General features: G+C 41.3%; 1 protein-coding gene across 4 annotated transcripts; it reads right to left on the reverse strand.

Annotated features, from left to right (window-relative positions):
- Positions 1-530: 530 nt before the first annotated feature.
- asip1 (agouti signaling protein 1) lies at positions 531-22,057 on the reverse strand. Of its 4 annotated transcripts, XM_032550611.1 has the most exons (5): positions 9,458-10,062; positions 6,605-6,709; positions 1,786-1,957; positions 1,568-1,617; positions 531-989 (listed from the first exon to the last, which is right to left on the reverse strand). In XM_032550611.1, exons 3-5 carry the CDS (start codon positions 1,949-1,951, stop codon positions 828-830), a joined length of 378 nt encoding a protein of 125 aa, XP_032406502.1. In that variant the 5' UTR covers positions 1,952-1,957; positions 6,605-6,709; positions 9,458-10,062; the 3' UTR covers positions 531-827. The 4 variants fall into 4 exon arrangements, with proteins under 4 accessions (XP_032406502.1, XP_032406503.1, XP_032406501.1 ...); XM_032550612.1 differs by lacking the exons at positions 6,605-6,709; positions 9,458-10,062 and adding an exon at positions 21,788-22,057; XM_032550610.1 differs by lacking the exon at positions 6,605-6,709 and having other exon boundaries at positions 9,458-9,932.
- Between the last annotated feature and the right edge of the window lie 2,069 nt (positions 22,058-24,126).

Consider the following 24,126-nt stretch of genomic DNA (forward strand, 5'->3'; position numbering starts at 1 on the left):
ATGAGAAGTTCCATGGAAAAAATGTTTTATTATGAATGAAATAATCTGAACATTTTTCCAATATTAAGGAATTATTGACTTGAAACAAATTCATATTTCTTGAAGAAAATGTCTTATAAATTAGTCTAAGATATTTGCATCGGTTTTTTTAAAGCTTTCATATCAGAGCGGTCAGACAGGAAGTGAGGTAATGAGAGACTGAAGACATGGGTCAAAGGTCATCGGGCCAGAACCTGCGACAGCCGCAGCGAAATGTGGCTTCTGCTGCCGCGCTGCAGATTTAGGGTGACCGAGACACACTGGACAGTTTTCCACCAAAACGTCAATCAGTTTCAGGTCTGGACTTTGAGTAGGCCACTCCAAACGGCCTTCAGGATGTTCTGGTAGTTTACTGCAGTTCCATCGTTCACTACTTAGAAATATCTGAACTATTTTGGCAGGTCACGATAACAACCCACAGAATTAGATCAAACTTCCTGTTTTCTAATTTACATGCTGGAATAATTCATAAAACATAAAAAGAAACAGACTCGATTGGCCACGAAGGTTTTTTATTGTTACATGTGCCATAAACACATTGATACTTGTAGCATCATGTGGAGTTTGACAGGAAACTGCCTGGCCTGAATCCTTTCATGTTAGCATGCTAAAGCTCAGCTAAAACTCAGCTAAAGTACAGTTAAAACATAAATCAGTGCGAAAAGCCTCCCTGTGTTCGCTCAGCGCTGCTCCGTCGGCGCAGTCCTCGTGATAAAGTGCTTTCATGCTGCGAGTTTCAGGCAAAGTTACAAACCGAGTCGCTGCAGGAGGTTTCCTGAAGCGGCGGCTCAGCAGCGCGGGTTCCCCATCCGGCACAAACACACAGTCTTAAAGAGCCGGCACTGGCAGAACGCGCAGAAGTCGCAGCAAACGTTGCCGGGAGCTTTGCAGCTTCCCCACAGCGGGATGCAGTTCGGCGGAGGAGGCGGGCGCTTCCGAGCAAACTTATTCTGACAGAAACCAAAGAAAATAAGAGATTTAATCTGACATCCTCCGTTTAACTTCACTGGTCGAAGCACAACAGACTAAAAATGATAAATCATTTAACAAACTCAGCAAACAGAATAGTGCAGGTCAATGATATTAGAAATAAAATGTGAAAAAAAATATATAGACATCAGACTTATAATCAGTAAAACAGAGATTACTCTTAATTTAAATTCATTGTTTACACTGCAAAAACACAAAATCTTACCAAATATTTATTTTCGACTCTCCAGTGAAAATATTTTAGTTTACTTAAAATAAAGCAAAACTAACTTTTCAGAGAGATATAGGAGCTTGTTTTAAGTTAGTAATTCCTTAATATTAATATGAAGTTATATTTCCACTGACAGATTATTTCTCTGATAATATGGAAAAATGTTTTGTTATAAGTGAAATAATCTGCCAGTCCCTTTTTTATCAATATTCAATAATTATTTACTGAAAACAGACTCCTCTGTCTTGCTAATAAGTTAGTTTAATTGTATTTCGATATTTTCACTAAAATCTCGGAGTGTTTTTGCAGTGTTCCAGCTGCACCAACCTTTTTCTGCTTCTTTCCTTTTTCTTTCTTCTTGGTGGATTTGTTCAGCTCTGAAACAGAACATGAAGCTGAAATATGTCGTATTTTCGCCTCTGGTTCAGATTATCATAAACGGCTTTGGCTTTTATTATGAAATATCATCATAAAGGCTAATATGCTTCAGTCGCCACTCAGACACTGAATCTAAATGAAGATGCAAACACTGAGTTCATATTTACCCACAATAACAACAGGAGGCGGGTCGATCTGCAGGCTGTGAGACAGAGCGTTGGACGCAACGACCCTATTGGTGGACAGCCTGTCATCAGGGATCATGTGGGCGGAGCCAAGGCAGCACTGCGTTAGCGCCAGGACGCAGCAGCCCAGCGGCAGGAAGGCCTGCATCGTTCTCTGGAAGGAAAAGACAAACACATCAACAAGTTGTCTTTCAATAAGGCTTAAGCAGCAACGGCAACGGCAACTCCTGGACAGACGGTGACACAGCAACATGACCACGCTTCGTTATACTTCCTTACATCAGGTTAGGATCGGTCCTATGGCCTAATCAAAACCAGGGTTTCCCCCAGAGTAATGTAAGCCTGGCAGCCCGCCATGCTTTACAAGCCCCCTGCCAGGCTAAGCATTGCTTGTTTATGTTTTTAAGAAAATAATAATAATTTTAATAAAAATAATCGCTTAATTTTTTTTCTTTGTTTTTTGCCAGATTGCAAGCGCCTCTGTTGCTCTGAGCATTTCACTGGCAGAGCAGATTTATTCCTAAAAGATACGTTTATAACAGATATGTTTATAGTTTATGCATTTAAAGCCGGCAGCGTGCTGGCAAGGTCGGAGTTTAAACCCCACAGTGTTTAGCTCTGGTTGCGCAGCTCTACGTGAACCGCAGGAATAAACTGTAGTCGCTTTCAGAGGTGCAGACTTGAGCGAGCGGTGAGAATGATTTATAATTGTAAACAAAGAATTATATGCAGCGTTTCCATCTCAACTCGCTGGCCAGCGTGTGGCGCTGTTCATGTCTATGGTCCCGGTTGGTCGGAGCGTTAGCGGTTAACGAACCAGCGCTGACCTCATCATGCAGGTTCAGCCGGTGAGGAGCTTCACGCTGGTTTTATATTATTTTATTATTATTTTTAGTATTATTTTTCTGATTGCACGGTGCATCAAACCGTATCAAATGCTTTGTCCACTTAGTCAGCCAGAGTTAATGCGGAGATCAGAAAAACTCGAGCAACAAACTTGAGCAGCCAGAACAGTTTCTGTGTCTCTTATTAAAAACTCAATAGACAGAAATGTTAGAGCTGCTAAAGCCACATTAGCAGGATTTAATTAAATCTCAGTTTGTTGCTCATCTCTGCATCAGTGCAGCAGATTGAACTCATCCTGCAGGGCCGGTCCAAGGCTTTCAGTCAGACTGATCAGTGCTGGTTGTTGGTATTAAAGCTGATGAAGGTAAAACCTGCGGCCTGCTCTGGCAGCGCAGCAGATGAAGAGGTTCTGAATCCGCTGCAGGATTTACGGCAGAGACCCTGACCCCTGACCCCTGACCCATCCCTCTGAAGATGAAGAACTTTTATAAATGATCAGACAGGAGGAGCTGCAGACGTCCTGGTAGAAACACTCAGACATCTGGACTTCATTCCTGCTGCAGCCACAGATCAGCGCTCAGCAAAAAGAAAGATGCTTCAGAAATAATGAGGTCCTTTAGATCTGCTCTGGATAAGACAGATTTGACTGAAGCACTGATCTCCAACCTGCTTCAAACGCTCACAGAGCCTGAACAAACTCACCCGGCAACCAGGCTTCACTTCTGAAATAAGTCTGAGATTTTCTGTTTGCAGTCTCATTATTTTAAGTGTTGCTGGTTTATTAGCAACACATGAGCTGCACATGTTCTGTTTGCCACAAAATGTTTTCATCCTGCAGCTGTCAGATTCAAATTGCTCCATATTTATTCCATCAATGTATGAAACAGAAAATTATAACAAAATGCTGCTAAATTGGAGGCTTGGCCGGACGAGAAGCAACAAAAATAACGATTTCAGCCCAGAGAGAAAAAAAACCTTTTCATCCTGAAACAAACAAGGAACACATGAAGACAATAATAAACAAATTCATATTTACTTCACCAAAGATTTCAGCAACATGCATATAATTACAGAAAGAAAGAGAAAAACATGTTTGTGTTTTCTTTATCAGTTTGGAAATCTTATTTTAGATGAACAACACACTGACCTAAAATACGAAACAATCAAAAGTGGGATCATCTTTTTCCCAACCTGGACTACGACTATTCCTGCCAACTCAGAAAATTAAAACATTTCTGAAACTTTTACTTTTTTTCAGTTTTCTCCATATTTTACTGTAACAGATGAATAAAAACTAAATATTTTATTTCTGCAACTATATCAAACACGCAACTCTAAAAGACAAGAGACTTTTACAAATGTAGTTTAACATCTAACAGTTCCAAATGAGAACTTTTATCTGACCTGGCGGATCGTAGAGACAATCGGGTTACATGTAAAATTCTTGCAGATGTAGTTTTGAGTTTTGACGCGGACGGAATATAAATACCTTTCAAGATTTTTTATTTACAAAATAGTTTAAAAAGCATGCAGTATTTCCCATTTCCACTTCTTGATTGTTTGCTCTACTTTCTGTGATTCTAGGACATAAAATCCCATAAAACACTCCAGATGCTGTTGATTCTAACACACATATTTGCACAATATTAAACTTTGGATTTGAACCTCCCAGTAACTTTTTGGCCAGAAAACACTGATAGCTGTTTCTTTTTTCTTTTGTGTTTTCAGAAACAAAAACATTTGATTCCCAGTTTGAATCTTCAACTCATTGAGTTTTCAGGTATGGTTCACTCTGACCTGCTTCCAGAAATCTCAAACTTAAAGAAAAAGATGAAATGATCTCTAAGAAACAGTCAGATTGTTTCTGTCTTGGAATGAATTTCCAGCTTTAAAATAATGGCCTGTTTGTGAGAGGAATGAGATTGTGTGAAACATGAATTCCCATCCTGTCTGAATCGCGTTCACAGTTTTCTGCTGCGTCATGACAGGATGTGTAACTTTTACTCAAACTGTTTCATTTCTCTGTTTCCATCCGGCTGGTGTGACGCCAAAAAACTGTTTACAAAATATATTCAACACGGCCAAAAAAACCTTGTCATCCAAGCACAAAAGCTTTTTATCAAAATAACATGAGTTTTTAAAAAAATGTGCGTTTTTATTAAATAACTACTGTATTTTCCGCACTATAAGGCGCAACCTAAAAACCTTCAATTTTCTCAAAAGCTGACAGTGCGCCTTATAATCCGGTGCGCCTTATATATGGACCAATATTGAGCCACAATTGGTCTCGCAACTACGGTAAGCAGCCGCCGACTTCATTTTCCCCCGTAGAAGAAGAAGCGCGCAGTGCAGGCTGGGTTTTGTGTAAAGACCCCAAAATGGCTCCTATTAAGAGACACGCTTACGACGCAGAGTTTAAGCTCAAGGCGATCAGTCACGCAGTAAAACACGGGAATAGAGCAGCAGCCAGAGAATTTAACATGAACGACTCAGTGGTGCGGAAGTGGATATATATTGTGATTGCACTAACGTTTGATTTACCGTAACAGTATCAGACTGTTTTTTATGTGTTTATTGAATCCAGGAAAAGTTCCCCTCCACTATATGTTATACCTTGCTGTTGTTAAAAGATAAACTGTGTCACCAAAATACCACGTCGCTTACTTTACCTCGGGGGAAATAATCAAACAGCTGTTTATTCATTTTGGGAATGAAGGGAGTTTTCAGAACGCTGGTTTGTAATCTATTAATAAAGTTTGACTGACCTATTTGACTGTTTTGATGACATTCCCTTTAGTGCAGCTCCATCTAATGGATGCATAACGTAACTCCAGCCTCTACTGTAGCGTCTATTCTATGCGCCTTATAATGCGGTGCGCTTTATATATGAAAAAAGTTTTAAAATAGGCCATTCATTGAAGGTGCACCTTATAATGTGGTGCGCCTTATAGTGCGGAAAATACGGTATATTTTTTTAAATTGTCAGTTTGCACAATTTTATCGTTAATGGACACACAACTAGTGGTGGAGTCATTCAAAATAGAGAGTAGTCATTAGCCTAGCTTTTCCACAAACAGATTCTGATAAAAAAGAAAGGGGTGTTTTCTGAAGAACATAGATCTGTGTCAGCTCAGATGTTTAGAAACTAGAAGCTGCAGGACAAATGTTTGAAAGTCAGAGACCTGACAGTGAGAAGGCAGCTAATACTAATGAAATGTAGCGTATTATTTTAAACGTGCTGCACTTTTAGACGTGAAAAAGTATCAGGCTGCGACTGTATGTGGAAAAAGCAGCTGAAACATTTGGTAGCTGTTTCAGCAGCGCCACAAACATCAAGCAGGAATGTTGGAAGCAGCGTCTGTCTGTCTGTCTGAAAGCACCTGACAACACCTTGACCTGCATCTGGTTGGACTTAAAGCTTCACGTCTGGCACAGAACCCTGAGGCACTCCACTCTAAAGTGGGTCGTTACATCTTGAAGTCAAACGATTTAAAGACATAACTGCTTGGAAAAATGACAAAAAATATTTACAGATGTGAGAAAATAATGGAGCGTAATGTCTGGCAGAGCTTTGTGAAGCTCTCTAGAAAACATCTGATGCGTTTCAGTTCAGCGTAGCATCACAGCATTTAACAATAAATCACAGTTTAACAATAAATCACAGAGTTTAACGATAAATCAGACTTTTACGTTAAATCACAGAGTTTAACGTTAAATTAGAGTCAACGATAAATCAGAGAATTTAACGATAAATCACAAAGTTTTACGTTACATCTCTGTAGGAATGTGCGATATAAACGGTATTCGGTAGAAACTATATGAATTTGGCCCATGATAGCGATCTGTACCAGCTAACTTGCTTGTTGATGACATAACCAGCTAGCATCAAAACAGAACGGCGGGAAGCAGCGCGGCTCACAGTAAAAAGGCAGACGCAAGACATTATTATTTGGACCTGGTTGAGGTTTAACCTCCCGTGATCTCAGCAGCGCTCAGGATGAGCGCGGCAGATGTCACAGTCAGACACGCCGTGTTGCGGGGTGACAGCCTGACGGTCTCTCTGAAATCATAAAACACCTTGTAAAACGCACAGCGCGACTGCAGGACATCTCACAGAGTAAAGAACTAGTGGGGTTTAAATGACTCGTCTCTTAAAACCACAGGAGGCTTGAACAATCAGAACAGGAGCAGAAAATTATGACCTGCAAACTGAGTGAAAGACAGGAAATGATTTGTTTTCCCATCACCAGCATGAGCTTTGATCGCAGCAACGCAGCCGAACACAACACTGGGAAGAGAAGGCAGGACTCAACGCATGTTTCTCTAGAGAGATACACTTTTCATTTATTTATTTAACTTTGATTTAACCAGGAAGTCTCCCTTAAAAAGAGATTTTTTAAGGCCGTGACAGGCAGCAACGTAAAACTGAACATTTACAAACATAAATAAGATCCACAGAAACGATGGCGTGTTAAACGAGTTTTAACTCACAAATAAATACATTACACTCAATTAGTATGTGATTTTTTAAAATGTATTGATAAGTTTTACACAAATTATATTGAGATATGAATTTCATGCTGTATGGCACATCCCTACATCATTCTTACCATTATGCTGCAGCATAATGGGAAGTTTGTTCCCAGTGGAACAAACTTCAGCAAGTATTCCAGCTTTTTATGGATAGAAACCAAACCCTAACATGAACGAACCCCTGACCCCTGACCCCATCGGTCGCAATAAAACCCAGTAAAATGGTGTGAAAGCTGCATGGGTAACCGAACGCTAAGCGTTCCTCTGGGACTCGCTGCAGAGAGGAAACGCGGAGAACGCTCCACCTCGTTTCATTTCTGACTCCACTTAAAACGATCGGCGACCCCCAGGGTCACGGCGCGCAGGGCTGGCCACTCCCCGCCAACCCAAACATGATTCAAGAAACGAAGCAACAGAAAACTCAGAGCACCAGTCGGTAACGTTTGTGCAGATGTTTCAGCGGCTGCTCGCTTCGTCTACGACCGTCAGGAACGAGGAAATACTAAAATAATTCTGTATAGTAGAAGATAAATAATAATAATAAAATCTCTTCATGGTGGAGGCAGTGTCATGCTGTGGGGATTGATTTATTATTCACCTTCCAGCCTGGAAGGAACATACCTATTTAAGGTTTTTATTCTCATAATCAGATTAAAAAGAGAAACTTGTTTCTCCCTTTTTACATTTTTAATGCATCTCTTCTACTAACTGGAGAAATGCAACTTTTTTCCATTTTTCTTCACATAAATCCTCTGTGTTAATAAAAGAATGTTAAAGTTACAGGAAATATGTATTTTAATAAACCAGAACGGGCGTTCAGGTTTCAGCCTGAAAATCTCAGAGCTTTGGATGTTTTGGATCAGATTATCCATCGCAAATAAAGGCATAAAAACATGAAACTCGTGGGTTAAAGGTCAACGTCCATTTTACTCACGTTTACCAGAAATTCTGTCAAAATCGGTTTCATGATCATTTAAAAACTATTCAACAAAATAAGGATTAATTTGACTTAAAAATAGTTTGTTAGTGTTTTGATTTGCAATACAGTTTTTAGTTTTATGAGAAATTATTTGTTGCTAAAGGAGATTTTTCTTTCAAATGTAAAACAAAGAAACAGAAAATTGAACATTTGAGGAAAAAGATTTAAATATAATAATAATAATGATATTAATCCTAAACAACAAAATGAAAAAGTTTTCAACTTTGGTAATTTATTAATTACCAAATAAATAAAGCTTCCAAAATATTTAATCTTCCAACAAAATAACTCCATATTTCTGATCTGATCTGCATATTTTATCACTTTTAGATTTTTTTCTGAATTCATATTATAGCAGTAATAATAATAATAATTATTATAAATAGAGTCATTAGGGAAACTGCATGAGGAAACCAAACCAGAACCATCTGAAATTATTGGCTGTTTTTATCAAACATTAACTTATTTTTCGTTGATAAAGTTTTTCCTGACATCGGAGCGGTCGGAACCGGACCGGAGCGGTCTGAACCGGACCAGAGCGGTCGGAACCGGAGCGGTTTCAGTCGGACCGTCACATTATTTTTAATTTCGTAAATAAAAACTAAAACACAAGCGTTCCCTCCGGAGCCTTTCTGAATTATTTTTATGTAGTTCAGCTCATTGAGTCATCAGTGAGTTTTTCCTGTAATAATCAGATTATAACGTTGGGATTATTAGTCAGATTGTTTGGATCTTTTCATTTTATTTTCTGTTATGAATCTATTATTGAGGGAAACAAAAAGCTGCTGCTCGTTTCTTCCTCCTGACAGGAGCCAAACGGGGAAACCGATTCGGATTCGGATCATTTTATCGCTTCGTTTTATTCAGGTTTCACCATCAGCACCGCAGGAGCCCAGTTCCTAATCCGGTCGGTTCTGATCCGGATTCTGATTCTGAGGATGATTTGATCCAAAAACCAATCCAGTCTGAGTGGCACTGAGAACCAGAACCAGAACCAGGTACCAGGTCCAGGTCCAGGTCCAGAACCAGAACCAGAACCAGAACCAGAACCAGAACCGATTCTCCTCGGTGAATCCTTATTGTTTACCGACTCAAAATTCAGGATCCGTTTCTTGTCGTTTCATTTCGGTTTTAGATTAACTGAACCAGCTTTAGTAAAACCAGATCGGTTTTAACCGGACCTCAGCGGTTTTAACCGGACCTCAGCGGTTTTAACCGGACCTCAGCGGGCTCGGCCATCCTCCAGTCTGTGTCCGGTCGCTCGGCTCCATCCTAAAAAGCGGGTCGCTCTCCTACCTGAGGATCCTGCGCCTGACGGGACGCGGCGGTCTCTGCTCTTCTGATTCCTTCCCTGTTTTCTCTCCTGTTTCCTCTTCGGCTCTGATTCGAGTCTTCGCTTCGTTTCAGATATTCTCCTCTCTTCTTGTTTCTCCGGCTGATTCTCCGTCAAAGTTTTCCCCTCGTCCAGATCTTCTTTTTCCCACTGCTTTGTTCCTGGTAAGCTGGACTACCTTTCCCTGCGTTGGAACTTCACACGATGAAGATATACTGGGAGGTTCGGCCCGGAGGCGGGACCAGCGCTGCTGAGGTTTAGGGGATGGAAAAGGTCAAATCCTCTGGATGGACACATAAATGTGAACCAGACCCTCCGCTGAGCGATCCCGTTACCACCACGGCTGAACGCTACTGTATTTCAGAGGCCAGAGCCATTTCGCCATAAAAGCTTTCATCTGTCAAGCAGCCATGTTGGTTTTCACACAGTGACGCGTCAGGCGGGTTCAAGTCCCAACAGCTGCCAGACGTCCCTAAAAACAAACTAGAAAATGATTTCTAGTTTGCACTTTGACCGTTCTGCAAACATCTGTCCGAAGGCTTTCAAAAGATCGGACTCCAATCAGAGCAGGAGATCCAAAATGAACGAAACAGGCGGCTGCTTCCGGTTTCTGGAGAACTTCAGGAGAGCAGGAATATATCTGGGATACAAAACTTAAAAACTGAGAAAAATAACAGGGATGGAGACCCAGAGCAGGTCTGAGACCGAATGCTAAGATTTATATACACCACAAAGTGAAAAACATTTATGGAAAAACTGTAAATTACTCAACCAGAAACACTTCCTGGTGTTAAACTAATAATTGTCATAATACACTAAACCTGTCGCAACAAGAAAACACCCAGTTAATGGCACAATGATTTAAACTCAATCATCTCCTTTCTGATGATTAACATTTTTAAAGAACAATTCATTCATGGTTTGGTTTTTTTGCCGCACAAACGTCTCGACCCAAAAACAGTTCCAGCCGCTCAAAACATCAGGTTTTAGGGACGATTCATTCAGGTTCTTCTGCTGATTCCCATCACCGCCGATCACCGATCGGTTCTGATCGGGGCTGGTTCTGATTGGCTGGCTGACTAATGCTGGCTCTGATTGGTTGCGTCTGACTGAGCGGAGTAATTCTGCACAACACAGGGAGGAGGAGATTGATTATTTTCAGAGATTATCTGTCTCATGTACGTTCACAGGAGAGGCACCAGCTCCCTGCTGACCCCACAAGGACAAGGTGTAAAGAAAATGGATGGGTGGATCTGCCTTATATTAGGACAGTGAAAGTTTTACCACATATCTAAAATCTGTTTCAGTTCCCTGCTGCAGCTCTCAGCAGCTGCTCGGTGTGAGAGTTCACTGTCTGGAGGTTCAGTGGCTCTGTCTGTGAAATATTACCACCGGCAGCAGCGGTCCAACAGCGGGAGCAGAACCAGCGTCTCACTCCGCAGCTCCAAGACATGAATTATTGTTGGGGTTATTTGTTTAGCCTTTCTGACTGTGATGCTAATCCAGTGAGTGTTGGTAGTTTAAGCTGCTCTACCTGCTGTCTGGTCGCTTTTTTCCTGCATTGAGCCTCGATGCAGCCAGACTCCGTCAAGTTCTTGTTTTTTTAAATGTCATGAGATTCGTTGTGTTGATGCATTTTGACGTGCTTCACCACTGAGGTCATTTTCCGCCGCAACACGCAAACGTCTCCATTCACTCTGAGAGCGTTGAAGTTCTACACGGCATCGCTTAGGATTGTGAGAAGGAAAGAGGAGATGAGCTGCAGGCTGTGAAGGGAGATACAGGTGATCGGTTTTGGTGATCGGCAACAAGAGACAGTGATCGATCACCGATCATACACTTTTTCACAGAAATTGGCTGATTGTGATTGGAGGCCAATCGATCGGAAAACCTCTATGAACTTTTACAAAGTAAACTTATCAGTTTACTTTGTAAAAGTAAACGGCCTGGGAAGTTTACGAGGTCATGCGAGGTCATGCGAGGTCTTGCATGTCTCTGTTTCTTATCATCTCTGGCGTTTTTCCTTCGCCGTACCTGGAGTGAAGCTGTGAGAAAGGATCCATTTTAAGTTTAAACCTCTCTATTAACAGGAGGAAACTCCGATGAGATTCCTGGTTTTCTCTGAAATGCCAAGCATGTTAGAGAAAAGACGTTTTCTTTCCAGAAGCTTAGATCAGACATATTTATGTCCGGTTTCTGAACCGACCCAACTGTCGGATGATGCATGTGACAGAAATGCTGAATCTGCAGAGAAGTTGCTCCCAGAGGAGTCATCCGTCTTCCATCCTGATTTTAACAGAACTGGGAAAAACAACAAACAGGAACCCTCCTTCCCTCCTAAAAGAACGGACAGGAGCTGCAGCCTTGACCTTTGACCCGGGAATCTGATCTGTTCTCTGCATCTCTTTAAGTGCCAGAAAGGAAAGAATGAAGTTGCTTCCAGAAAAAAACCCATGAAGCCTCACGGCAGCAGCAGACAGTCCTGATATGTTGAGTTGTTTGAGCTGTGGGGCCTTCAGATGAAACAGACCAATCAGAACGGCTCTCTGGTTCTGATAGCAGAACCAGGCTGTGATTTAAAACCAACGCTGCTAGTTTTATAGAAACCCATATATAAAACTCACTTTTTATCTCCTGATGGACTTTAAAGCTCCAAGCTTGACGTCAGAGTTGGTCAAATTTACGAAGCGTCAGAGGAAACTTTCTTTCTGCAAAGCTACGACAGAGCCAGAACCCGTCCTGCACATACGAATAAATATGGATTATAGGGTTTTAAGAAGAACAGGCCAAAACAATCTGGGCTTCAGATGTTTCAATGTGGAATGTAACGTCATAAAAGGCAAATCCCTGAACACAGACATAAAACCTGCAGCCTTTTAAGAGTTTCTGCAGGTTAAGAAGACACCAGACTCACATGGCGCAACAAGGAAACGTTCATTTCACATAAAAAGCTGTTAAAACCAACAGTTATTAGTTTCTTAGCATAACAGTCAAACCAAAACATTTTGGTTTGACTGTTATGCTAACAGTTTCTGGATTTTATTGATTCATTGCCACCATAATTTAATGTTCTGTGATGTTTAGGAATCAGTCTGAGAAATATTTGCCACAGGAGGCCGACGGTGCCGAACGGATCAGAGGATCTGAATGGAGCCAAATCCAGTGGAGAAACAGAGTCAGCTTTTTTCAGTACAGTGAACCCTCGTTTATCGCGAGGGGTTACGTTCCAAAAAGAACCCGTGATAGACGAAATCTGTGAAGTAGTAACCTTTATTTTTTTTTACTATTATTATACAATGAAATACTCCATAATACATTGAAACCAAAGAACAAAACCTTTTTACAGGCCCAAGCATTTGTTTAACAAATACACTGCCTGGTCAAAAAAAAAGTCGCCACCTGGATTTAACTAAGCAAATAGGTACAAGCCTCCTATTGGATAAGTGCTGCATAGGCGATTATCTTTCAGCTGGCAACAAGTTATTTAACCCCAGCTGATGCAATGAGTAACTCCTCATTTCTTAAACAACCATGGCAAAAGACACATCCTGTGGTCGCGGAAAAGACGTTAGTCTGTTTAAGAAGGGTCAAATCATTGGCATGCATCAAGCAGAGAAAACATCTAAGGAGATTGCAGAAACTACTAGAATTGGGTTAAGAACTGTCCAACGCATCATTAAAAACTGGAAGGATGGTGGGGAACCATCGTCTTCCAGGAAGAAATGTGGTCGGAAAAAAATCCTGAATGATCGTGATCGGCGATTACTTAAACGTTTGGTCAAATCAAATGGAAGAAAAACAACAGCAGAACTCAGGAGTATGTTTAATTGTGAACGCAAAAGCATTTCCACACGCACAATGCGAAGGGAACTCAAGGGATTGGGACTGAACAGCTGTGTAGCCGTAAGAAAACCTCTAATCAGTAAGGCTAACCAGAAAAAAAGGCTTCAGTTTGCTAGGGAGCATAAAGATTGGACTCTGGAGGAATGGAAGAGGGTCATGTGGTCTGATGAGTCCAGATTTACCCTGTTCCAGAGTGATGGGCGCATCAGGGTAAGAAGAGAGGCAGGTGAAGTGATGCACCCATCATGCCTAGTGCCTACTGTACAAGCCTGTGGGGGCAGTGCTATGATCTGGGGTTGCTGCAGTTGGTCAGGTCTAGGTTCAGCAACATTGTGTGCCCAAAGAATGAGGTCAGCTGACTACCTGAATATACTGAATGACCAGGTTATTCCATCAATGGATTTTGTCTTCCCAAATGGAATGGGCATATTCCAAGATGACAATGCCAGGATTCATCGGGCTCACATTGTGAAAGAGTGGTTCAGGGAGCATGAGACATCTTTTTCACACATGGATTGGCCACCACAGAGTCCAGACCTTAACCCCATTGAGAATCTTTGGGATGTGCTGGAGAAGGCTTTGAGCAGTGGTCAGACTCTCCCATCATCAATACAAGATCTTGGTGAAAGATTAATGCAACACTGGATGGAAATAAATCTTGTGACACTGCAGAAGCTTATTGAAACAATGCCACAGCGAATGCGGGCTGTAATCAAAGCTAAAGGCGGTCCAACAAAATATTAGAGAGTGTGACCATTTTTTGGTGGCGACTTTTTTTTTGGCCAGGCAGTGTAAAAGTACTGTATAAACGTTGTTTTTTTTTTTTTTACAAATAACTACTGTACTGTAAAATAATTTTAATCATCAATATGAACTGAAGGCTTCAAATTGTGGAGATCAGCACCGCCCCACAGCGACCCGAGTCATTGGATTAGAACGGGAGAAAATGAAAAATGATTATGAAAAAAATACAAAGTACAGTAGGACAAATAGTGACTCACGTGTATTTCACTGCTCTTCTGACTGAGCCGCTGCATCCTGACTCCGCTCTGTAGCGGTTTTTTCTTCTAAAACCCGCGGTGCAGGTGTGTTTTATCGAGAGAAGAACATAGTTATCGGTAGATGTTGTCGCTCTTTTTTCTTCTGGGCAAAAAGATTCTTGAAATTGCAAGAGAATTTGCAAACTTAAATTTGGCAAGCTGTTTTACGTATGTGTACATATTAAACGTTGTTGACACACAGGTAGAGAAGAAGCGGAGAGACTGTTTAGCCAATCAGAATGCAGAACACAATGCACGATGCAAATCCGTGAAGCAGCGAGAGTTCACTGTATTTTATTATTATTCGTCCAGATAATTAAAAAGTCTTTGTAGTCTGTTTCCCTCCTGATGGTCCGGTCTACCCGGTTCTACTAGAACAAGAACTCCATCATCTGCTCCACCTCCAGCTGCTGTGGTTCTCTGAGTCAAACCAACCTGTTCCCCTCCTGGCCTGTGGGGGCGCTGCACCAAGAACCACTGAAGGAAACGACACAAAACCCTCTGAAGATACTGAGAGCAACTTCCTTCTTCACCAGATGGAAACAAGATGGAGGCGTCAGATTTTAGCGGTTGGAGGATTTCTCTTTAGTCTTTGGCTAAAGACCAGGCAGCCATTTCTGCTGCTAGCTGCTAGGCTAGCACGTTAGATTTGGTTGTATTTACCCAGATTGCCCTGCGCTGTAGTCCACTTCCTGCTTTTGGAGCGGTCTCCGGTCCGCTTGGTGTTCACATTTAAACCAAAACAGAGTTCACTTCAACAGAACCCAAACCGAGGTTTGGAGGACCAGAGGTCAGAGGTCAATTAGCGTTCACACCTCACACCTAAAGCAGACTGGAGTCAAGTTAAGGCAGACTGGAGTCGGGTTAAGGTGGACTGGAGTCGGGTTAAGGTGGTCTAGAGTCGGGTTAAGGTGGACTGGAGTCGGGTTAAGGCGGACCACATTGATTTTGATCCCTCCGCCATATTGTGTTGTTTATTTTCATCTGGTTGCCATGGTAGCTCCCCAGAAGTTGCCAGCCTTTAATCAGCCAACATGAGATTAAATGCTAACACCTGAAGCCTCCTGTGGTTTTAACAGACTGGGGCAACTGGACCTGCTGGAGATATTTATTCTTTATTTCTTTATCCATTTGAATTTTGTTAGTTTATTCTTAAATTTATATTTTTTGTATTATTTACAGAGTTTATTTGCAGATTAATAATTGTTGATTTTATTTATTTTTTTGTTTTATTATTTTTCTTATTTATTTTCTAAAACAGGAAGTAATGTGGGTCGGTCCATTTTCTATAAGTGCAGGGCCTGGTTCAGGACCAGCAGGCATTTGGGTTTGGGGCCTGAGGTTTTTACCAGAGCAAGAGAGGCAGCAAGAGAACAAAGCAAAGTTTGAACTCTGTAATTGTTTGCTGAAACAGAAAAATAAATCATCCAGAACAATCAACAAGTTTAGACGTTGAACGTTCTTTTGCCCCCAGTGCCTCAGTAGTGGATCGATGGAACTTTTATTGGATGTTTGGCTTGGCAAACAATCGCCACTGCAGGACCCAACAAGCGTTTTCCCCTGAGCGGGTCACACTCACCCTATGTGTGCTTTCATGAGGTTTTTTTATGTGTTTTCAGGGGCAGACGGTCTGACGGCACAGCGCCCCCCGCTGCTCTTGATCCATCTAGCAGAGCTAAATGCCAGACAATGAGTGCATTTCATTTAGTCATTTGGAAGCTTTTCCCCAAGGCTTCAGATGGTTCTCCGCTTATTAAAAGTTCCTTAATAGTTCCCAGGGAGCATATTAGAGAATAAATTAGGCTTTTGTACCATAAACTGCTATAATAAATGCTGCACAGGATTGTCAGCATCTTTTCCTCCTGGTTAAACAGAGGTTACAAACAAACCATAGATAATTTTATGTTTCTGCAGTAAAATGCATCCGTGTGAACCCACAGGGTTCAGAGTTCATGTCCCGGGAGCCGATAATAGAAAACATTCACTGAAGCGATGCTGTTAACTCTCCACACCTTGTAGCCGCCGTCTGTTTTCTCTGTGGGTCGAGGTGCATGTGGCGTTTCTGTCAACACCATGCAGCTTCAGCTGTCGGTCCTGCTGCTACGGGAGCAGAGCGGAGCCGTCCACCTGGGTGTTCTTCGCTCTCACGCTTCACGCTTCACGCTAACTCAATGTGAATATTTCCCACTGTGAGGAACATGTGTTAACAACAACGGCATAAAACTTTCACACCAGCATCAGCAGCCTCTCTGCTCTGCTCACATGCTTCCATCTTAAACTGATTGGAAACAATTTACTGCAGCTGCTGCGGTTCTACGCTAAACATTTTGGAGTTTTCCATTTTCTCCTGCTGACATTTTGAAAGATTCAAAGCTGTGGGCAAATGATACTGGGAGAAAATCTGAAGTATCGGTTCAGAGTGATTTAATTTATTGAGTTCTTTATCCATCCGCTCCTGGCTTCCATGCAGCTCCAGTCATTTATTCAGTCGTTCTTTTACTGACCAGTAGCTACCACTGGGAGCTGTGTGGGTGATAACTGGTGAACCTTTGGGGAAACTGGACCTGATCCAGAGAGACAGCGTCCATCTAAAGGCAGCGGCTCCTTTTTCTGCTGATTTGGCTGAATTTATGAGTCCTGCAAAACGCCGAGCAGCAGGTTCTGACCGATGAGCTACACTTAAAAACACATCAGCGATTAACAAGAAAATAGAAATAACTGGGTCTAAAATGGATAAATGTAAAAGTTAAAATCTGGGAACGGCTCTGCAGTTTGGTATGGCTGACGAAGAAATATGGGAGGAAAAATCCTCCTTTTCATGTCTGATTTAAGAGCTGCGTTTCCTGGCATCATTTCTATTGATTGCACACAAGTCCACGCCATAAATACCGAGAAAGATCAGCTAAACCACAGCAAAAAGCCAGGGCCTTCGAAGAAGCAGGAACTGCTATTTAAGATTTACAAAACAACACAAGGATGCATTTAAGAAACAACCACAACATAAATAACCATGAGCAGATTAAAGCTGCTTCACTGCAACTTGGTGCATGAAATTCTGCAGACAAATGACGACGAAACCGAGACTTTTCTCTTGGAGAAGATGAAAAAATCCTTCCAGCTGAATATTAGGTGGCAGAAAGCCCATGGTGAGGGCGAAGCTGACCATCGGGACACCAAGGATTTGGTCCAGATTTACAGACTGGAGCTGAAAACTGTGAGGTTCAGATCAGCTGCTGGTCATCAAGAATCAACTGAGGAGAAAACAACTGCTTAATAAATGGTCAGAATCAGCAGAAAAGAACTGGTTTTCAGCAGAAAAGAACTGGTTCATGTCTTCAGTTCCTTGCTTTATTGGTCTCTAGCAGCTCATTTCAGAAGCACCAGGAATCTGTTTCCATCCTGACGCGGCTGAACAAAATGCTGAGCAGGTTTGATGGGATTTCCTTTCATTTGAGCATGAAGTGTCTTCTGGAAACAATCCCAACATGTTTGTGTCTGAGCTGTTGCAGCTTTCCTGAAAACGTTGAAATGTTTTCTGCCCAGAAACATTAAACCGTTGGTCTTTGATCCAAACTCGGTGTTGTCCAGATGACGTCCAAAAGATGTTTTTATTTTAGCAAACGATGAAAGGTTGGGTGCAGCTCCGCCTCTCCAGGTCTGCTTCCCCAAACAATGTTGTTACAAATTTTATTTCTTCAATTTCAGTCTTAAAAAGAGCAGAATTTGTACAGAACATCACATTTTCTGTCTTATGAGGTTATGCTAAATATTAAATCAGATCATCTGATCAGCTGACAAACCGTTTTATGAATGTTTTGAGTATTCTTGTTTCTTGAGGACAGTTTTTATTTAAAAATGTAATTTTGACATGTCATAGCTAAGTTTGAGAAATCTTTCATTGTATCTACGGACGTGTGATCCTTCATCTGACAAATCCAGCAACGTCATTTTAGATAAATTGAAAGGCATTTTGACACTTCATATTTTAATTAAAGACATTTTGAACAGTTCTTCTTACTAGTCAGAAAATAAAAGCAGATATTTTACATTCCCTTTTAGGATAATCAAAATATTCAGGTAGATAATTTAATCCTTTTTAAAGCTGCTTTTTTCTATATTCTCAGTTTTTCTGCATTGAAGTTTGACATCAAAGTACAGCAGCAGAAATCTCTGTGGTAAAACCTTCTCCTCGTTCTCCACTGTAATCTCTGAGCTGCTTCCAGTAAAAGCCGTTCAGATGCAGCCAAACAGCTGTGACGTCTGAGGAAACGCTGGCTCAGCCGCTGCAGGCTGACGCCAGATAAACATCGCTGAGAAATGTCAGAAATCCACTTTATGACGTGTGATGGAGGTTCCTAACCCATCAGGAACATACTTGGAAAAAACACTCGCTGCATGGATCCAGCTCCTTCCGGCATTTTTCAAATATAAAATGTTGAAATTGAGCCACGGATTTAAAGAAAAAGAGCTACATTGGTTCTAAACATAAAACTTAATGGAGAATCTTTAAAAACCAGTTTCCGACTATCCTCAGGTGGTTTGAGCTGAACGTCACGTTGAAGCGTCTTAATCAGTAAATAATAATTTACTCCGTTAGTCACAGCAGATGGATTATCATCTCTGGACTCAACGAAGCATCACCGAGGTGAAACCAGTTAATGAAGCCGTTTTCAGACTGGGAGGATTTTTCCTCCACTGCTTTTATTTGCAGTAGATTAGTCAGGAAGTGTGCAGATGGAGAAGCTGCAGTAAAGGTCAGAGGTCAGGTCAAGCTGCGGTCTCTGGACTCAACGAAGTATCACCGAGGTGAAACCAGTTAATGAAGCCGTTTTCAGACTGGGAGGATTTTTCCTCCACTGCTTTTATTTGCAGTAGATTAGTCAGGAAGTGTGCAGATGGAGAAGCTGCAGTAAAGGTCAGAGGTCAGGTCAAGCTGGGGTGAAGCTCTGGGCCGGGAATCGAACCGCCACTGTCCTCCACCCCCCTGGTGGTGGCGCGCGGTGAGGATTCGAACAGAACCTTCCAGATCCAGTCGTTTCTGAGCTGGACGTGAATCAGAAGAGCGAAGCTGACAGGATGATGGTGGCGAGGTTCTGCGGCGGCCCGAGCGCCGCGGCGGCGGCGGCTTGTCTGTGCGTTATAAACGGCCGTCTTGGTGGTACAAAACTAAACTGAATCTGTTACCGTGGTGACTGAATAATACATTAAAAATGAATTATCAAAACAATGATTTTATCTTCACTTCTGCTTTGCGAGCTTGAACAGCTGAGTGACGTCGCCCCCCCACCTTCTTCAAATCAAGACAAAATTGGTCTCAAACGTTCGTGCAGCAAAAAATTTTGTTTGTGCTGCTTTCATTTTAAAGATATAAAGAAATGTTTCTAGAGGTCATCAAAGGTCAATGAACATTCATTCACCTTCATGCTGCATCTGTGAATTTCATTTGAAATTGTTGAACATGAATAATTTAATTTTAACGTTGATGAAATTCACTTTAACCAGGTCTCATGCAAACTGAACTGGTTCAACATTTCCCAAAATAAACGACAATTTTTGCTGCACAAACGTTTTACACCAATTTTGTCTGATTTGAAGAAGGTGGGGGGGCGACGTCACTCAGGTTTTATGAACTGATTAAATGCATAACAGTGTAGTTATTAAATTAGCCTTTATTCTGGCCCCAGGTCTTTAAACACATTCATGTAATATTACCGTATTTTTCGGACTATAAGGCGCACCGGATAAAAATTCGCATAAAGCGAAACAAACTGCGGTAGTCGGATAGGTCAGACTTTATTCAAATCATTAACAATAACTGTCAATATTACACAAAAAAGTACACTCACTTTTTCAATCATTCATCTTCTATGAATCCATCAAATTCCCCGTCTTCTGTGTCGGAATTTAACAGTTGGGCGATAGCGGCATCAAGCAAGCCCGGATCCCTCTCGTCATCATCCGATTCATTGATGACTGAAGCACCGTACGTATCAGGAAAAGTGGTTCCCCGCCTCAAAACAAGTCTGTCTAGACAGCATAGAGAGCTGACTCCACGAGGTTTCTGACCAGCAGCGATTATGCTTCGACAATCAAGGGGAGTGGCTTCGTCGCTTACCAAAGTCGTAATAAAACATACGGTACACTCTTCATACATAAGGCGCACCGGAATAAAAGGCGCATTGCCGATTTTTTTTGCAAATATAGGGATTTTATGTGCGCCTTATAGTCCGAAAAATACGGTATTATAAATCATTATTTATATTTTTTCATGTGCTTTTCTTACATATTTTGGTGCTGCTTTGTAAATAATTTACAACAAATTTTAATCAGTGGAAGTTGAGTTCTTTCTAAATAAAGTTGGTTTCTCAACTGTCAGTAAATAACTGGATTTATTTTTATAAAATCAACATTTTCACTGGTTTTCTTTTGGGAAGTTTATTAGTTTGAATAAATCTTTCATTTTTTCTTGGTTCAGTTGAGTCTTACTGCATTAGTGAGTTTGTTGAATAAAGCATTTTACCTGAAAGATTGAAGCATTTCTGAGGGTTAGTGAAGTTGCATTTTATTCTCTATACATGTAGCGTTATGCTGTTCATGTTTTTTAATACCTAAACATATCAGGAAGGATCTCATGAGAAAATTCAGAGACTGAAACTGTTTGGCTCGTATTTCCATTAGACGTTTTCCTGAAACAAACTGGATTACAGATTTTGGTAAAAGCTGCTGTTAGCATTTATTAAAGGTTTTCAGAACCATAGTTTCTGCTCTGGGATCGGAGCTTATTGCAGGTATGTAATGTGATTATATATCTCAAGAGAATCATTACAGTGGGAGCTGTAACACTCCACTTGTGAAAGTAAATCACTCTGACTCTCATAACAACTCTAACAGGAAACGCATGAAAAAATTAATAAAAACTGAGCTATAAAATTTACATATCAGGGAATATTTCTGCAGTTTATATGTTCCCTGCAGTAACTGAAAGGAAAAAATAAAATGCATTGTTTTCACATTTCCAGCGGCTTTAGCTTTTCAGATGTTAAAGCTGAAACTATGTCAGAGTAATCAGATTACTTAAAGATGAAGCAGGTAAAACTGAAAAGCCCGGCAGCGTTTCCAGAGCCCTGACGGCTCCAGCAGATCGGGACGAAACGCAGAGCGGACCCGGCGGCTCCAGTCTGCCTGATTATTTCAGCTAATGACTGCAGAGCAGAGCAGGTCGTCTGCTGCTGCCAACATGTGACAACTATTACTGACTAATGACCTCAGACTGACTAAAGCAGCGCCGGCCTCTGAGGGGTTCACTGCATCGGCCAGGAACGGACGGCCTTTTCATGCTAACTACAAATAAGAAAACAAGAATTAAAGCTGGGAGATCGCTTTCAGGCGCTTCATTCACAGCTAACTAACCTTCTACCTTGAGCCGCAGCTCACTCCAAACCCACAGAGACAGATAAGATGTGAGCTCTGCTTACTGACGGCCTGCGGCCAGCCGGGATGCAGATGCACATCTGGAGGGCCGTCAGCCGCAGTGGGGAAGTAATGAGCTGTCCAGGACGCTGTCCAGACGTCCAGCTCCCGGGATGCCGCTCGCATCATGTGACACGTTCCTGACCGCTCCGCCGTGACTCTGCGCAGCATCTGGCCCGCAGAGCCGCATTCCTCACCAGAAGCCTCGCTTTATTACCTGTTACAGAAACGGAGAGAGATGCAGGATGACATTAAATGTAGATAAAGTTCTAAATAATGGCCTGAATGTTTAGGAAATGGATGCAGCAGAGGACAGCAGTGAAGTCCAGAATGTGGAGGATTACACACTTTCAGGCTGCGCCCATTTCCTGCATTTCTTTGGGATTTAGGGATCAATTTTCTCCTAAATCTGAAGGAACCAAGGAGTTCAGAATGACAGGATTTATTCACAGGGTTTTCTTTTCTTCGTGGAAACTACTGAGAAGTTCCCATGAAGGGTTAGAAAGCAGCTGACTGAAGTCAGCTTCACTTCGTTTCCAGAAACAGAGCTGCTGCTGCTGAGGCTCTTTAAATCATCCCGCAAACCCAAAGCTGCCAGATTTAGATACTTTTTAACATTAAATATAGTTTTTATTTTAGTATTTGTTCTTATCAGCTTTTCTACAAATACAGGAGAGATTTAATGATCAGAGAAAATAAGTCTCCCGCTGAACAAAACCATAAAAATTCCAGATATTATGACAAATCAGGCAAAAAAAAAACAACCAAACAGCCAAACTGTTGGTTCTTCTGCAGCAGATCTCCTATTATTTCCCCGGGAATCTCTGGGCTCAGCTTGAGAATACAGCTTGATAAAAGTTTTAGCTACTTATGAAGTAGATAGAGGAACGTTAGCTGGAGAGGCAAAAGCAGCCCTCCTGATGGACGGACGGACGGACGATTCTCTGCCCACACAAATTGGGCAGCCCTGCCTGATTCCTCTTGACATAGAGAAACTAGGGGTCAAACTCGTTTCCATGGAAACTGAACTGTCATGATCTGCGGTTGAAGGGTGGTGAGGAAAATGCAGAGGTTAATTTTTTCAACAGATTCCTGAATTTCATCCAAAAAAAAAAAAACTGGCAGTTGGATTCTGAATACTTAGAACAATAAAGATCACTATAAAAATGTCTATATTAAATCCAGGTCTGCAGTGACTGCTACCATTAATAATTAGTTTCTGAATCTTCTGTTTGGACTGTCTCTGCTTTCTCAAGATTGAAAAATTATGAAGCGTTCTTTTCTCTGTCCTGGATCCACCGAGCCCTGGAGCGAATGAAAGCCCAGTTTGATTTATCTCGAAAAACTTGATCTAGTTTAGATTTAAAACATCAGGCTGACCCAGCTTCCAGACAATAAAACTGATTTTGGACAGAGAGAATTAATAAACTGGGATTGTTTCTGTCTCCTCAGCTGTGAAGCAAGTTTGCCTTTTTATTGCTGCTGTCCTAACATTAAATTTAAATGTATTTAAGGGCGACAGATCCGTTACTGAAATATCCTCACTGAGGTTCAGGACTTCTGAACAGAAAGTTTATTATTCACCAGATTACTATTAAATTCCAAGCTGAGTTTGAAGGTGGTTTAGATTTATTCAGAGAGAGAAACAAGGTAACTGAACAATGATCTGTTAGAGGAGCTGCTGAGATTTCAAAACTTGACATATTATTTACCAGATTATCAGGGATTATCGACCAGTAATCCAGCCTAAAGCTCTGGCCATTTCAGAAGGATTGAACCAGGAGTATTGTCTGGTATTAGGATTTCTAATTCTCCAGCAGTCTGTCAAATTTGTATTAGAGATTAAGTTTACAAAAATATCATGATAAATATGGTGCTGCCCCCTAGAGGGCAGACGATCAATCGATCCATCTGGAGTTGCATTAAAATCTCCTCCTAAGATAACCTGATCAGTGGAATATTTTATTTTCCATTGTTTTATCATCACTCCGAGGTCAGCAAAAAATATACTATTCATCGTTTTATTATTATATCCATATACACCAAAATGATCTTATTTCCATCAATCTGCACTATTCCAGTTACCCAGTGGCCATTTGATTCACTGATATGCTCCAACAAAGAACCTGGGAATTTATAAAACATAATCATAACCTAGCTGAATGCCACGTAGCATGACTAAAATAAACTTGATCAACCCATTGAAGTTTCCAGAATTTAGTCTCCTCACTTGATGAATGAGTTTCTTGCAGAAAAAAACAATTTGCCTTTTGCTCCTT

Source organism: Xiphophorus hellerii, chromosome 20 (genome assembly GCF_003331165.1).
Source record: "Xiphophorus hellerii strain 12219 chromosome 20, Xiphophorus_hellerii-4.1, whole genome shotgun sequence".
Classification (NCBI taxonomy): Eukaryota; Metazoa; Chordata; class Actinopteri; order Cyprinodontiformes; family Poeciliidae; genus Xiphophorus; species Xiphophorus hellerii.